This window comes from Aythya ferina (genome assembly GCF_964211825.1).
Source record: "Aythya ferina genome assembly, chromosome: 28".
In the NCBI taxonomy this organism is placed as follows: Eukaryota; Metazoa; Chordata; class Aves; order Anseriformes; family Anatidae; genus Aythya; species Aythya ferina.
In genome coordinates, this window is record NC_140325.1 from 2300872 (window position 1) to 2316433 (window position 15562).

Sequence of the window (15562 nt, forward strand, 5' to 3'; positions counted from 1 at the left end):
TGTCACCAATGTCCCCAGGGCCACCACTAGCCCGAGGGCCACCAAGGTCCCCAAAGCCATTGTTATGTCCCCAGGACCACCCCTGTCCTGAGGCCACCAATGTCCCCAGGGCCACCACTGTCCCCAAGCTGTCCCGAGACAACTGCTGTCCCCAGGGCCACCCCCATGTCCAGGGCCACCAATGTCCCCAAGTCACCATTGTCCCCACGGCCACCGTTATTCCCAAAGCCACCCCTGTCCCCAAGCTGTCCCAAGACAACTTCTGTCCCCATGTCACCAATGTCCCCAAGGCCACCACTGTCCTGAGGCCAACAACGTCCCCAGGGCCACCACCATCCCCAGGGCCACCGCTGTCCCCATGTCACCAATGTCCCTAAGGCCACCCCTAGCTGTATGGCCACCCCTGTCCTGAGGCCACCCCTGTCCCCAGGGCCACTGATGTCCCCAGAGCCATTATTCCCAAAGCCACCCCTGTCCCCAAACTGTCCCCAGGGCCACCACCGACCCCAGGGCCGTTATCCCCAAAGCCACCAATGTCCCCAAGGCCACCACCACCCCCAGGTCCCCCCTGTCCCCAGGGCCACCTCCCTCTCACCAGAAGTGTCCCCAAGCACCGTGTTTGTCCCCGGTGCCCGCAGTGTCCCCAAGCACCCCCCCGTGTCCCCACACCCCTGGGGGCTCACACTCGTGTCCCCCCCTCCCCCCACCCCCTGACAGCACCCGGGGGGGGTCCAGCTGTCCCCCCAGTGTCACCTCCCCCCTCCCCAAATGTCACCTCCGTGTCCCCAAATCGCAGCACCGCGCCGTGCCCGCCAGGTGGCAGCAAAGGAGCGGCCGAGGAGCCCCCCCCCTCCCCCCCAAAAAAATTTTGGGGGGGTGCAGAGCACGGGACCCCACCGCCATGGGCAAACTGGGCCAAACTGGGAGCACTGGGAGTGTCCCCAATGTCCCCAACCCCCCCCCCCCCCCCCCAGGACAAAGCACCCCGCTCCTGAAAAGTGACCCTTTATTGGAAGCAAATACAAGGGGGGAGGGGGGGGGGACACGGGGACAAGGTGGGGGGGGGACACCCCGGGTGGGGGGGGGACACCCTGGGTGGGGACACCCCGGGGTTAAAAACATCGACGTTAAAAAAACGGCAAAAACGGGTTTTTTTTGGTGACCCCCCCCCGTCCTCCCCCAAACCCGGCCCCTTCCCCTCCAGCTCCAGAGGGGGGGGGGGGGACACGAGGATTTTGGGGAGGGGGGGGGACACCGTGGGGGTCTTTGTCCCCCCCCCCCCTCCCCATCCACCAGGTTTTGTCACCCCACAGGGGACATGGGGGGACGTGGGGACCCCCCCGGGGGGTGACAGCGAGGAGAAAAAAAGGGGGGGGGGGACACATTTTGGGGAGGGGGGGGGGGGACACGGTGACACAACGCACCGCCCCCCGCGGCGGCCCCGGGGAGGGCCAGAGCCACCCCCGTGGCCACGAAAAGAGGGAAAAGGAGGGGATTTAGGGTTTTTTTTGTGTGTTTTTTTTTTTGGGGGGGGGGGGGGGACACGAGACGCTGCCCGGGGGGGGCTATGTACAGCGGGGGGGGGCCCCGGGAGGGTGGGGGGGGGGGAGCCTTTAGCTCTTGGCGGCCTCGCGCTCTTTGCTGTCCGTGTCCTCGGGGTACGCGTGCCAGGTCAGCCGCTCCTCGTAGAAGGCGATGACAATTTGGGGACATTTCAGGTTGGCCTCCTTGGCCAGCACCAGGTCGGCCTCGTCCGTGTCCTTCCTGAAAGGGGGGGGGACAAGAAAATTAAAAAAAGGGGGGGGGCGAGGCAGCGCCCGCTGGCACCTTTCAGGGGTCGCGCGCGTTGCGTGCGTTGCTTCGATCCCTTTTTCCCCTCAAACGGCCCCAAAAGGAGCCTCGGGGCGGGCGGCGTTGTCCGTTTTGGGGACGCCGGGTGACAAGAGGGGACACGGGGGGGGGCGCGGTGGCCTCACCACTTCATGAGGAACATGAGGTCCCCGCAGGAGTCGGTGGCCCCGATGATCTTTTCGGGTTCCAGCCCTCGCTCGAAGCCCCGGGCGATGTCGTTGCTCTGCGCGGTTTGGGGGGAAAAAGCGGCTTTTTGGGGGTCACGGCACTGCAGGCGGTCTCCCGGGAGGAGGGGAGGTCGGCGTGCAGCGCCCCGAGGTGACGGGGTTGGGGACAGCCACTGGTGGCACTGGGGGGGGGACTGGGTCCTGTGTAGGGGCACCGGGTGCCAGTCCCATCACCGTGTCCCCCCCCCAAATCGTGGTGACACCGGGTGCCTGTCCCCATTGTGGTGACCCTGGGTGTCCCCCCAAAATCGTGGTGACACCGGGTGCCTGTCCCCATTGTGGTGACCCTGGGTGTCCCCACAAAATCGTGGTGACACCGGGTGCCTGTCCCCATCACCAGGTGCCTGTCCCCATAATGCTGACCCTCGGTGTCCCCCCAAAATCGTGGTGACCCCGGATTCCTGTCCCCATCACCGGGTGCCTGTCCCCACTGCAGGGACCCTATGTGACAGTCCTGTCACCGTGTCCCTCCCCAAAATCCTGGTGACACCGGGTGCCAGTCCCACCCCCGCACCCCTCTCCCCATCCCCTCCAAACCCACGGTGACACCTCCTGTCCTCCCTGCGGTGACACCGCGCCCCCCAAATCCCCCCCAAATCCCCTTCAAACCCCCCAAAATCCCCCTCAAACCCCCCCAAATCCCCCTCAAACCCCCCAAAACCCCCCTGGCCCCGCTCACCTCCCTCTTCTTCTTGGCCTTGATGTCATCGGCGGCGGGGAGCCCTTTCCTCTTGCCGCCCTCAGCCTTGTCCCGCGGCCGGGCGCCGTCTCCTTCCTTCATTTTTTTGTATTTTTTCATAAATTCCGAGATCAGCTCCGGGCAGTCCAGGTTCTTCTCCGGCTCCCACGTGTTGTGTTCCCTGTTCCCCCCCAGAAAAAATAGTAGAAAACCCAAAAAAAAAAACCACCGTCACGCCGCGAAAGGCACCGAAAGGCGGCCCTCGGAGCCGTTTTAAGGCAAAAAAGGGAGGTTTTGGGGGTGCTTACTCGGAGAAGCCTTTCCACTTGAGCAGATATTCCACCTGGCCCTTCACCACGCGCCGGTCCAGCACCTTCTCCACCACATACTCCTCCTCGTCTTCAGAGGACGAACTGTCTGCTGTCCTCTTGCTTTTCTTGCCCATAGCGCAGCACCCGGCGCCCACGCACCGCCGCCACCCAAGTCCTGCGGGGTGCAAGGGAAAGGAGTTAGGGGGGGAAATCCCAAAAACGGACCCCAAAACGATCCCGAAATCCGTGAGGGGGGAGGTGAGGTTGAAGGAGCTGAGGTTTGCGCTTCGTGGCTGCGAAAGGAGAGCCCCAGATCCTGTTTTTTTAGGGTTAAAAGCTCTTCAAGGGGAGAAGGGACCCCAAAATTTAAAGAGGGTTTGTGAAAAGGGCTCAAAAATAAACTTTGGAAGGGGCACAAGTTAGGGGGAACCCCAAAAATGACCCCAAAATCTGCAGGGAGGGAGGTGAGGCTGAAGGAGCCGAGGTTTGCGCTTCGTGGCTGCGAAAGGAGAGCCCCAGGTGCTGGTTTTTGGGGCTAAAAACCTTTCAAGGGGGCAAAGGGACCCAAAAATTCAGACGGGATTTGTGAAAACATCTCAGAAATAAACTTTGGAAGGGGCACAAGTTAGGGGGACCCCAAAAATGACCCCAAAATCTGCAGGGAGGCGAGGCCGAAGGAGCCGAGGTTTGCACTTCATGGCTGCGAAAGGAGAGCCCCAGGTGCTGGGTTTTGGGGCTAAAAACGCTTCAAGGGGGCAAAAGGACCCTAAAATTCAGAGAGGATTTGTGAAAAGGTCTTGGAAATAAACTTTGGAAGGGGTGTGGATTAAGGGGGACCCCAAAAATGACCCCAAAATCTGGAGGGAAGGAGGCGAGGCTGAAGGAGCTGAGGTTTGCGCTTCGTGGCTGCAAAAGGAGAGCCCCAGGTGCTGGGTTTTGGGGTTAAAAACCCTTCAAGGGGGCAAAAGGACCCCAAAATTCAGAGAGGATTTGTGAAACGGTCTCAGAAAAAAGCCCCCTTCCCACCAACCCGGCGATAAAAGCCCAAAACCAGAGCAGAATTTCACCTTTTAGGGGAGTTTTAAAGGCAAACGAAAAAGGGAAGGGGAAAAAATGGGGTGGGGGGAACCACGGGGCCCCCTCCCGAACACCAGGACTGCCAACGCCGGGCGTTTTGGGGCAAAATCCCTGCAGAACGGCCAAAACCCTACAAAGCTCAAACCGTGCCGCGGGCCAGGTGCCTGCTTGGGGCAAAAAATGGGGTTTTAAGGCAAAGCCGTGCGCCGGCATCCCACACCGGGCATGGGGCCAAGAGGGATTTTTTTAACCTTGTTTTTTGTTTTTTTTTTGCAGCTTCTCTTTTTTTAAAGAAAACGGCCCCAAAAATAACAAAAAAACCCCTCGGAGCCAGGAAATTCCTCGGCCACCCCATTCCCGGCTCGGAATTTCCTGCCCCGTGCCGAAAAGCGACCCCGGCGCCGCCCCCCCGCCACGGGGTGAGCTGGCGGCGGCGGTTTTGGGTGTAAACGGGCCGGTTTTGGGTGTAAACGAGATGGTTTTGGGTGTAAACGGGACGGTTTTGGGTGTAAACGGGACGGTTTTGGGTGCTGTGTCCCTCGCAGGGGCGGCAGTTCCCGGGAAAGCCGCGTGTCGGAGTCCTCTCCTGGAGGAACAAAAGAAAAGAGCCACTTTGGTTCAAAAAGAGGTGGTTTGAGGCAAAAAGGGCCGCTTTGAGGCAAAAAGAGGTGGTTTGAGGCAAAAAGAGAGGCGCTGGCTTTTCCATTTTTCCCGTTCCGGGGCGGAAAAGGGATTTAATTCGTTTCGATTTCCCCGCTCTGGTGGCCGAGGGACGCGGTGCCTGGCCGCAGCCCCCTCCCCAAAAGGCGGTTTTTAACCCCAAAACGTCCACGAGGCGGAACGGGAGCCGGGTTCCTTTTTAGGACCGAGGAGTTTTGCTTAAAAGCCCCGAGAATCCTTGGGAAACCCAAAAAAAAATCGGATGGAGAAAGGTGCGGGGGGGGGGGCCCCGAGCTGGCGCCACGGCGCTGGCCCCCGCGGCCGCCCCACTGTGATTTATGGGGCCGAGGAGGCGGCTTTGGGGCCATGGGAACGGGGAAAAAAAACCAAAGGAGGCAGCAGCGGGCAGACAGCCACGGCCACGGCCCCGCAAGGCCCCTTCTGGGGGGATCACCCCAAAATCGGCACAGGCAGAGCCGTGGAAATTGTCTTTTTTTGCCCTTTTTTTGGGGCCGCCGCGTGGCGGGGAAGAGGCGCCAGTGCCCCAGGCTGGGGTCATGGCTCGGTGCAGCTGGAAAACGAACGGGACTGGGGCTGAATAACCCCAAAAGAGTCCCGAATAACCCCAAAAGAGTCCTGAATGTAGCTGAATAACCCCAAAAGGGTCCTGAATAACCCCAAAAGGGTCCTGAATAACCCCAAAAGGGTCCTGAATAACCCCAAAAGGGTCCTGAATAACCCCAAAAGGGTCCTGAATAACCCCAAAAGGGTCCTGAATAACCCCAAATCGGTCCCAAACAAGGCTAAGTAACCCCAAAACAGCCCCAAACGTGGGTAACTAACCCCAAAATGGTCCTGAACATGGCTAAGTAATCCCAAAACGGTCCCGAATAACCCCAAAACAGCCCTGAACATAGCCAAATAATCCCAAAACGGTCCTGAACAACCCCAAAACAATCCTGAATGTAGCTAAATAGCCCCAAAAGAGTGCAGAATAGCCCCAAAACAGCCCCGAACGTAGCTAAGTAACCCCAAAATGGTCCCGAACATGGCTAAGTAACCCCAAAACAGTCCTGAATAACCCCAAAACATCCCTGAACGTGGCCAAATAACCCCAAAATGGTCCCGAGTGTGGCTAAATAACCCCCAAACGGTCCTGAACAACCCCAAAACAGCCCCGAACATGGCTAAGTAACCCCAAAACAGCCCCGAATGTGGCTAAGTAACCCCAAAACAGTCCTGAATAACCCCAAAACAGTCTCAAACGTGGTTAAATAACCCCAAAACAGCCCCAAACTCTCCTCATCCCAGCTCCCTGGCTCGGCACCCCCCCGTTCCGACCCCGGGCGCCCCTCTTGTTGGGATTTAGGAGCTGTAAAAGAATCAAAAAACCCTAATGGGCGATGACAGGGGCAGCAAACCGCAGCAAACCTGGCCGGGCGTGAGTTATCGCCCCATAAAAACCCCGCTCAGGGCTCCCCCCAGCCCTATAGGGCCGAACGCTTGCAATGGGGTCGTGCTGGATCCTTCACCCCAAAAAATCTCCTCCCTTGGGGTAAGGGGAGAGGTGGTGCCAGGGGGAACGAAGCCCCCCAGTGCTGTGTCCACCCGTCATGCTGTGGGGTTTTAGGGGTGGGGGGGATTGCAGTGGGATTGGAGAGACCCTAAAGAGGTGCAGGGCCTCAAAGGGAACCCTAAAAGGTTTCATTGAGGTTTATGGAGACCCCAATGGGGTGTAAAGCCCTAAAGTGGACCCCACAGCCCCCACCAGGCTCAGAGGGACCCCAAAGGGGTGCAAAGCCCCCAGGGGAATCCTACAGCCCCCACTGGGTTCGGAGAGACCCCAAGGCGGTGCAAAGCCCCAGAGCAAATCCCACAGCCCCCACAGGGCTCTCAGGGACCCCAAGGGGGTGCAAAGCCCCCAGGGGAACCCCACAGCCCCCGTTGGGCTTGGAGAGACCCCAAAGGTGTAAACCTTCCCCCCCACCCCAAGGAAACCCCACAGACCCCAATGGGTTTGTGGAGAGACCCTAAAGGGGGGCAAAGCCCTACAGCAAACCCCACAGCCCCCACTGGACTCACAGAGACCCCAATGGGGTACAAAGCTCCCAGGGGAGCCCCACAGCCCCTGCTGGTCTTGGAGAGGCCCCAAAAAGGGGGAAAGCCCCCAGGAAACCCCACAGCCTCCACTGGACTTGGAGAGACCCCAAAAGGGTGATCCCCGCCCCCCCCCCGGGACCCCCCCAGCCTCCATTGGGCTCACAGAGCCCCCATTGGGCTGCCAAGCCCCAGGGCAAACCCCACAGCCTCCTGTGGGCTCACGGAGACCCCAAAAGGCTCCAAACCCTAAAGCGACCCCCACAGCCCCCCCCCCCCAGCCTTGGGGAGACCCCAAAGCGAGGACAAGGCCCCAAGGGACCCCCCTGGCCTCCAGGGGGACCCCGAAGGGGCACAAAGCCCCCGAGCAACCCCCCCCCGGCCCCCAGAGGACTCACAGAGACCCCAAAAGGGGCTGAAATCCCCCCAAAAACCCCAAAAGGGCCCGGGGGGGCGTGGGGGGGGGGCACTGAGGGGGCCGAGGAGGCCCCGCTGTGAGGGGAGCCCCAGGGGCGGGCCCAGCGCCCCGCCGCCCCCTCCCATTGGCCGCCGCCGCCGCCACTCCGCTCCCCGCCCCGCCCTCATTCGCTGCCCCTCACGCCCCTCAGCGCTGCCAGCCCCGCCCCTCCTTCCACCCCATTGGCCCAGCCCGCTGTCGCTCCCCTCCCCGCCCCGCCCTCCCCGCCACGCCATTGGCCGAGCCCCTCCAGCTCCTCGCTCCCGCCCCCCCTCGACAGCCATTGGCCCGCGCGCCTGCCAATCCAAGCGGCGGGTCCCGCCCCCGCGGCCTGCCCCCCATTCATCCGCCTCCCGCCGCCGCTACCTGCCCGGGGAGCGGCTCCGGCTCGGGCCCCTCCGCCTCGCTCCCGCCGCCCCTCAGCGCCGCCGCCGCCGCTCCGCGCTCCGCCCGCCAAAAGCGCCCGCAGCGCGCAGGCGCCGCCGGCCGCGCTCCGCGCATGCGCGCTCCCCTCCCTCCCTCCTCCTCTTTCTCCCGCTCCCCCCCTCCCTTCCCGTAAAGCTCCGCGCATGCGCACAGCCCGCCGCACCTTGGGCGCTGCCGGGCGGGCGGCCCCTGCTCGCCGCCGCCGCTCCCAGCAGAGCTCGTCCGGCTCCTCCGAGCTGCGCCGGGCCCGCCGCGGGGCAGCGCTAAGGGACGGCGGCGGCAGCCAATGGGGAGCGCGCCCCCCGCGGGATAGCCAATCAGAGGGAAGCGAGGGGCGGGACGCGCGAGGAGGGAGCCAATCGGAGCGCAGCGAGGCAGTCGCCGGGCCGAAGCGGGAAAAGCGGCGCGAGGCGGGGCCGCGGGGGGCTCGCCCAATCGGCGCGCGGCGGGGGCGGGCGCTCGCTCGGCTCGCCCAATCGGCGGCGGCGGCGCGGGCGGGGCGGCGGATCTGGGCCAATGAGAGCGCGGCTCTCTTCCCCGCCGCCCAATGGGGAGCGGCGCGGGGGCGCGGGGCGGGCGGCGCCGCCCAATGGGAGCGGCCGGGGGGCGGGCGCTCGGCGGGGGCGGCGGAGTGAGGCGGCGGCGCTCGCGTCGCTCGGCCCCTTTCTGTGTCGGCGCCTCGCAGAGGGAGCATCGCGCGCCGAGCCGCCCGCCGCCGCCCAGCCCCTCCCCGCGCCGCGCCGCCGCCATGGCCAAGTCCGAGGTGAGGCCTCCCCGGCCCCGCCGCTTCCTTAAACCCCGGCCCGGGCTCCGAACGCGGCCTCCCCGCCCCCCGCCGCCCCTCCGGGCCTGGCGCGCGGGGCCCGGCGCGCGCACTGCGCCTGCGCGGCCCGCCCGCCCGCCGCGCGCTGCGCATGCGCCGCCAGGACCCCCCGCCGCTAGGGCGCATGCGTGAGGGGAGGGGGGCGCGCGCGCTGCCCCCCCCCCCTCCCTCCACACCCCCCCCCTCCCCTCCCCGGGCGCGCGCGCGCGCCGGGGCCACGTGCGCGCCTTTGTGCTCGGGTGGGCGATGGCGGCCGCGCGGCGTCTGCGCATGCGCGGCGCGCAGGGTGAGGGGGGGGGGCTCCTGGGGTTGGGAGGGGGGGAGGGGACAATGGGGGGGGGGGGGGAAGGGGTCGGCCCCGTCCTGCTGGAACGGGGGGGAGGGGGAAGGGGGGGGGGGTTGGGGGCTTTATGGGGGGGGTTGGGGGTTGGGAAGGGCCCTGGGGGGGTCTTGGGGGGGAAAAAGTGGGGCTGGGGGCTCTGTAAAGGCTCTGCAGGGCCCCCCCCGGGGTTATTTGGGGGTTTTGGGGTGTGAAGTGGTGTTAAAGCCTCTGCGCCCCCCCCCTCGAGGGTTAATTTGAGGGTTTGAGGGCAAAAATTGGGGCTGGGGGCTTCATAAAGCACTCGCAGCCCCCCCCCCCCCCCCAGGGGGTTATTTGGGGGTTCTGGGGCATAGAATGGGGTTGGGGTCTTGCTAAAGGCTGTGCAGCCCCCCCCCCCCCCCCCGGGATTTATTGGGGAGTTTGGAGTTATAAATGTGGGGCTGGGGGCTCCATAAAGCCCTTGTAGCCCCCCCCTCCTGGGGTTATTTGGGGGTCCTGGGGCATAAAATGGGGCTGGGGTCTTGTTAAGAGATGTGCAGCCCCCCCCCCTCAGGGATTTGCTTGGGGTTTGTGGGGAGTTGGTGAAGATAAGGGGGTGGAGTTGGGGTGTTTGGGGGTGGGGGCAGGTTGGGGGGGGGTGAGGAAGGGGGTTGGGTCCAAAAGGACCCCCCCAGGGGCTGCGGGGGGGCAGGGAGGGGCTGTAGGGAGACAGGAGCCCAGAGAGGGGCTGTGGGGGGGCTGTTTGGGATCCCTTGGGGGGGGGGGGCACAGCCTTGAGGTGGGGAGGGGACAATGGGGTCTCCATGGGGTTAGCAGGGATCCTATAGGGGGGGCACCAAGGCCTTGCTGGAGAGCCCCATGGAGGGGATTTGGGGTACACCGTGATGAGAAATTAGGGTGGGGGGGACACCTTAATAACCCCCCCCTCATTGCTGTCACCCCGCAGTCTCCGAAGGAGCCGGAGCAGCTCCGCAAGCTCTTCATCGGCGGCCTCAGCTTCGAAACCACAGACGAGAGCCTGCGCAGCCACTTCGAGCAGTGGGGCACCCTGACCGACTGCGTGGTGAGGACCCCGGCCCCCCCCGCGGGCTCCAGGGGTGGGTGACGATTTCGGGGAACCCCCCCCACAGGGTGTGGAGTTGGGGGGGGGTTGGACACAGCTCCGTGCGGAGCGCATCCCATTTTCGGGCCCAAAACCCCAAAAAACGAGGGGAAAAAGGGACGGGAAGGAGCCGTGGCCCCAAATCCCCCCTCTGTGTGTTACGGGGGGTGGGGTCTGGGGGGTGCTGCGGCCCCCTCCTCACCCGGTTGTGTCCCCGCAGGTGATGAGGGACCCCAACACCAAGCGCTCGCGAGGCTTCGGCTTCGTCACGTACTCCTCGGTGGAGGAAGTCGACGCCGCCATGAACGCCCGGCCCCACAAAGTGGACGGCAGGGTGGTGGAACCAAAGAGGGCCGTGTCCAGGGAGGTAGGAAAGGGGCTGGGGGGGGACGTGGGGGGGGGCGCTGAGCTCTGCCAAACCCCTGTGAGGCTCTGCCCTCGTTCCGTGAGGAGCCTGGGATGTGCTGGGGTGACCAGCAGGGGAGTTTTGGGGTGCCCGAGGGGAGTTTTGGGGGTGCCTGGGGGGCTTTAAGGGGGGCCAGGGGGAGTTTTGGGTACCTGGGGGGGCTTTTGGGGTGGCCTGGAGAGTTTTGGGGTGCCCAGCTGGAGGCTTCTGGGGTGCCCAGCGAGAGTTTTGGGTTCCTAGGAGAGTTTTGGGATGGCTAAGTGGAGTTTTGGGTTCCTGGGGGGGCTTTTAGGGTGCCCTGGAGAGTTTTGGGGTGCCCAGCTGGAGGATTCTGGGGTGCCCAGTGGGAGTTTTGGATTCCTAGGAGAGTCTTAGGGTGCCCAGGGTGGGTTTTAGGGTGCCTGGGGGGGAGTTTTAGGCTCCCAGGGGGCTTTTGGGTTTCCAGTGGGTGTTTTGGTGTGCCTGGGGGGTTTTGGGGTGCCCAGGTGGGGGCTTTTGGGTGCCCAGGGGTGTTTTGGGGTTCCCAGGTAGGGGCACTGGGGTGCCCAGGGTGGGTTTTGGGGTGCCTAGGGGGAGTTTTAGGTTCCCAGGGGGCTTTTGGGGTTCCTGGGGGGGCTTTTGGGTTCCTGGGAGGGGTTGTGGTACCCAGGGGACATTTGGGGTGCTGGGGGGGGGAGTTTTGGTGTGCCCTGATTGGAGCTTTTGGTGTTCCCACGGGGCAGTTTTGGGTTCCCAGGGAGGAGTTTTGGGTTCCCAGGGGGCAGTTTTGGATTCTCAAAGGGCTTTTGGGATGCCTGGGGTGACTTTTGAGTTCCTGGGGGGCTTTTGGGGTGCCAAGGGTGGCTTTTGGGTTGCCCATCCCCACCCCACACCCCGTTATCCCCCCCCCCCAGGACTCGCAGCGGCCCGGCGCCCACCTGACGGTGAAGAAGATTTTCGTGGGGGGCATCAAGGAGGACACGGAGGAGCACCACCTGCGGGATTATTTCGGCCAGTACGGCAAAATCGAGGTCATCGAGATCATGACGGACCGCGGCAGCGGCAAGAAGAGGGGCTTCGCCTTCGTCACCTTCGACGACCACGACTCCGTTGACAAGATCGTCAGTAAGTGCCCCCAAAAAACCCCGAATCTTTTAGGGTGGGAGGCATCCGAAAAGATCGCCCGGGTCAGGTCACGCGGGGAGAGCCTCCAGGAGGGATTTTTTTGGGTGATCCCAAAGAAGGAGACCCCACAGCGCCGCTGGGCAGCCTGTTCCGTGCTCTGCCCCGCTCCCTGTGCAGAAGTCTTGTGTAATTTTTGAGCAGAAAGGGGCGTTTTTTGAGCAGAAAGGGGCGTTTTTTGAGCAGAAAGGGGCGTTTTTTGAGCAGAAAGGAGGCTTTTTTGAGCAGAAATGAGCCCCATCTTGCACCCGCTGCCCCTCGTCCTGTCACTGGGATGTCAGGACAGGAGCCTGGCCCCATCCCCTTCACCCTCCCCATAATTACAACCCTTAACGAGGTCGCCCCCAACCTCCTCCAACCCTCAAACCCCTCCGCCTGACCCCTTAGGGTTACGCTCTCCTCCCTCAGCCTCCCCCCCTTTAACCCTCACCCTTTTTTCCCCAAATTTCACATTTCCACCCCCGATTTACCCCCTTTTCAGTCCAGAAATACCACACTGTGAACGGCCACAACTGCGAGGTGCGGAAAGCCCTCTCCAAGCAGGAGATGGCCAGCGCCTCAGCCAGCCAGAGAGGTGAGCTCGCGCCTCGCCCCCCCAGCCCCCAAAATCCCCCCCAGCTGCCGCTGGACCCCGCTGCCTGCGCTGTTCCTAAAGGCTGTCCCCCGCCGCCCCCTCTTTTAGGTCGCAGCGGCTCCGGGAATTTCGGCGGCGGGCGCGGAGGAGGATTCGGTGGCAACGACAACTTCAGCCGCGGCGGAAACTTCGGCGGCCGTGGTGAGTGGCTCGCGGTGGGTGACACGGGGAGGGGGGGGGGGCCACACAGGCAGCCCCCCCCGCCAGCCGCAGGGACGCCGCAGGGACACGGCCGTCGGCACCGGATTCGGCCCCAAAACGGAGCCCAAACGCCAACACCGCCGCTGCTGCCACCGCTCCGGCTCCCCGGCCGCGCTCCTCCACACCAGGGATTTCGGCACCCGCCTTTTTTCCTCTCCAGCAACTACAAAAAAAACATAAAAATTTAAAAAAACTAACTATTTAACCCCGCGTGGCCGCGGGCCGGCCTCGAACCCCAACGGTTCTGTTCTTTTCAGGTGGGTTTGGTGGCAGCCGCGGTGGCGGTTATGGCGGCGGCGGAGACGGCTATAATGGATTTGGAGGAGACGGTAAGGCCAGAGCGGGATTTCTCCGACGCTTGCCGCGAGCCCAGGACACGCCAAAAGGCCCCGTGGCCTCCCCGACGCAGCCACCGCACCGCCGACCCCGGAGCCCGGCCGCCCTCGGAGCCCCCGGGGCGGCCGTCGGAGCTCAGCACCTTTTTTTTTTTTTCTTTTTTCTTCCCTTTTTTCTCTCCCCCCATCCCCTCCTTTAGGTTACGGTGGCAGCGGTCCCGGTTATTCCGGTGGCAATCGGGGTTACGGTGGCAGCAGCACCTACGACGGTTACAACAACGGCGGGGGGGGCTTCGGGGGCGGCAGCGGAGGCCGTCGGCCCGCCCGGGGACCCGCGCTCGCCGTGCGGAACGGCCTCTCGGAGGCTGGCACAGGTGAGCCCAGCACCCTCGGCCCCATTAAATCCTCTTCGGGACCCCCCTCAGCCCCCACTGAGTCACCCTCGACCCCCTTGAATCCTTTTGGGGCCCCCCCCTCGGCCCCATTAAATCCTCTCCGGGATCCCCTCAATCCTTTTGGGCACCTCTCGGCCCCCACTGAGTCGCCCTCGGCCCCCTTAATCCTCTTGAGACCCTGTTGAGACCCCGTTGAATCCCCCTCAGCCCCTACTGAGTTGCCCCTCGGCCCCTCTGAGTCACCCCCAGCCCCTATTGAGTTGCCCCCAGCTCCATTAAGCCCCCTTGGCCCCCGTTGGGTCCCCTCAGCCCCATTGAATCCCTGTTGGCCCCCATTGAGCCCCCTTGTCCCCGTTGGGTCCCCTTGGCCCCATTGAATCCCCCCTGGCCCCCACTGAGCCCCCCCCCAGACCCATTGGGTCCCTGCAGTCCCCATTGAATCCCCCCCCCAGCTTCCGTTGAGCCCCTTTTGCCCCATTGAGTCCCCTCAGCCCCCCCGTTGAGCCCTCTTGGCCCCATTGCCCCCCACCAGCCCCCATTGATTCCCCTCATCCCCCATTGAGCCCCTCCCCAGCCCATGTTGAACCCCCCATTGAGTCCCCTTGGCCCCCACTGAGCCCCTTTAGGTGCCCTTGGTCCCGTTGAATCCCCCTCAGCCCCCATTGAGCCCCCTTGGGTGCCCTCAGCCCCATTTAACCCCCATTGAGTCCCCTCGGCCCCCATTGAACCCCCTTGGCTGCCCCCAGCCCCCACTGAACCCCCATTGAGCCCCCATTGAGCCCCCTTGGGTGCCCTCAGCCCCATTGAGCCCCCCCCCAGCCCCTGTTGAACCCCTGTTGAGCCCCCTCGACACCCATTGAGCCCCCTTGGGTGCCCCCAGCCCCTCTAGAACCCCTGTTGAACCCCCGTTGAGCCCCCTTGGGTGCCCCCAGCCCCCTTAAATCCCCTCCGTTGGCCTCGGATCTCTCCATTATCCCCCTCCCCGAGTCTTTTGGGGTTGGCTTTAACCCCATAAACCGACTCCATCTCCTTCCCCCCCCAAAAAAAATCCCCAAAACAACCCCTCAGGCAGCAATTTCGGCGGCGGCGGCAGCTACAACGACTTCGGCAGTTACAACAACCAATCGTCCAACTTCGGCCCCATGAAGGGGGGCAATTTCGGGGGCCGGAGCTCGGGGCCGTACGGCGGCGGTGAGTCCCCCCGCGGGCTCCGTGCTCCCCGGGCCGGGTGCACCCCGACGCCGCTCTCCCTGGAGCATTTCCGACCACCCAGGTCCGCGGGGCTCCTCGGCGGGGGCCGGGCGCGCTCCCCCCACCCTCCAGAGGTGCAGAAACCCCCCCTAACCCCCATTTTTCCCTTTTTTTTTCCCTTTTTTTTCCTAAAAACCACGCAGGCGGCTACGGCAGCTCGAGCGGCGGCGGCAGCTACGGCGGCGGGAGGAGGTTTTAACACCCGCAGGTGAGCACAGCCCCGAGCAAAATTGCAAAACACCCCAAAAAAACACCCTAAAAACCCCAAAAACACCCTAAAAACCCCCAAAAAACCCTAACCCCCCCCAAAAAAAAACTAAAAACCCCCCAAAAAAACCCTAAAAACCCCAAAAAACCCAAATCCTGCTAATTTCTTCCCTTCCAACAGGAAACAAAGCTTAGCAGGAGAGGAGAGCCAGAAGGAGGGGCAGGGAGCTGCAGGTTACAAGTTGTGAACTCAGCCAAGTGCCACTTGTGGCCGGGGGGTGGCTGCTACCCGAAGACTTGGCGTTAGCCAGAAGCCTCCTCGGCCACCAGGACTGTGTCTCGTGACTAATCGTACCCCGGGTTCTTTTTAGTTTCTGTGCCGTGGAAAGAAAAAAAAAAAAAAAAAAAACAAAAAAAAACGAAAAAAAAGAAAAAAAAAAACAGAAAACGGAGAAAAAAAAAAACACAGGAAAAACAGGAAAAAAAAAAAAAAAAGCATTCCTACGAGGGCTCTCCCCGGAGCCTCGGTTTTATTTGCGCGCCCGTGCTGTCGATCGCTGACTGTACCACAACCTGACGCTGAATAAATGTGTCTTTTTTTTTTTTAACCTCTGTCTCAGCCCCTCTGCTCTCCAGCCCCCGGCGCGCAGACCCCCCCCCCAGCTCAGGCTAGCTCAGGACCCCCCCATTTCCCCCGGTTTCCCCCCTTTTTCCCCCTTTTTCCCCTGTTTTCCCCCCTTTTTCCCCCTTTTTCCCCTGTTTTCCCCCCATTTTCCCCCCTTTTTCCCCAATTCCCCCCTTTTTCCTCCATTTTCCCCCCATTTCCCCCCTTTTTTCCCCGTTTTCCCCCCATTTCCCCCCTTTTTTCCCCGTTTTCCCCCCCATTTCCCCCCGTTTTCCCCCCATTTCCCCTGTTTTTCCCCTGTTTTTCCCCTGTTTT

General features: G+C 63.1%; 2 protein-coding genes across 10 annotated transcripts; one reads left to right on the top strand and one right to left on the bottom strand.

The window, feature by feature from the left end:
• Positions 1-1534: 1534 nt before the first annotated feature.
• On the bottom strand, positions 1535-8050 carry CBX5 (chromobox 5). 2 transcript variants are annotated; one of them, XM_084499827.1, is made up of 5 exons: positions 7949-8050; positions 3066-3243; positions 2758-2938; positions 1977-2074; positions 1535-1764 (listed from the first exon to the last, which is right to left on the bottom strand). In XM_084499827.1, the coding sequence occupies exons 2-5, from the start codon at positions 3200-3202 to the stop codon at positions 1614-1616; spliced, it is 567 nt and encodes a 188-aa protein (XP_084355953.1). In that variant the 5' UTR covers positions 3203-3243; positions 7949-8050; the 3' UTR covers positions 1535-1613. The 2 variants fall into 2 exon arrangements, with proteins under 2 accessions (XP_084355953.1, XP_084355952.1); XM_084499826.1 differs by lacking the exon at positions 7949-8050 and adding an exon at positions 7726-7816.
• Positions 8051-8370: 320 nt separating this feature from the next.
• On the top strand, positions 8371-15230 carry HNRNPA1 (heterogeneous nuclear ribonucleoprotein A1). 8 transcript variants are annotated; one of them, XM_084500042.1, is made up of 11 exons: positions 8371-8548; positions 9877-9993; positions 10253-10399; positions 11332-11542; positions 12081-12173; positions 12255-12374; positions 12692-12763; positions 12970-13143; positions 14233-14437; positions 14559-14623; positions 14804-15230. In XM_084500042.1, exons 1-11 carry the CDS (start codon positions 8375-8377, stop codon positions 14815-14817), a joined length of 1392 nt encoding a protein of 463 aa, XP_084356168.1. In that variant the 5' UTR covers positions 8371-8374; the 3' UTR covers positions 14818-15230. The 8 variants fall into 8 exon arrangements, with proteins under 8 accessions (XP_084356168.1, XP_084356172.1, XP_084356169.1 ...); XM_084500046.1 differs by having other exon boundaries at positions 14233-14355; XM_084500043.1 differs by having other exon boundaries at positions 12282-12374.
• The last annotated feature ends 332 nt before the right edge of the window (positions 15231-15562 follow it).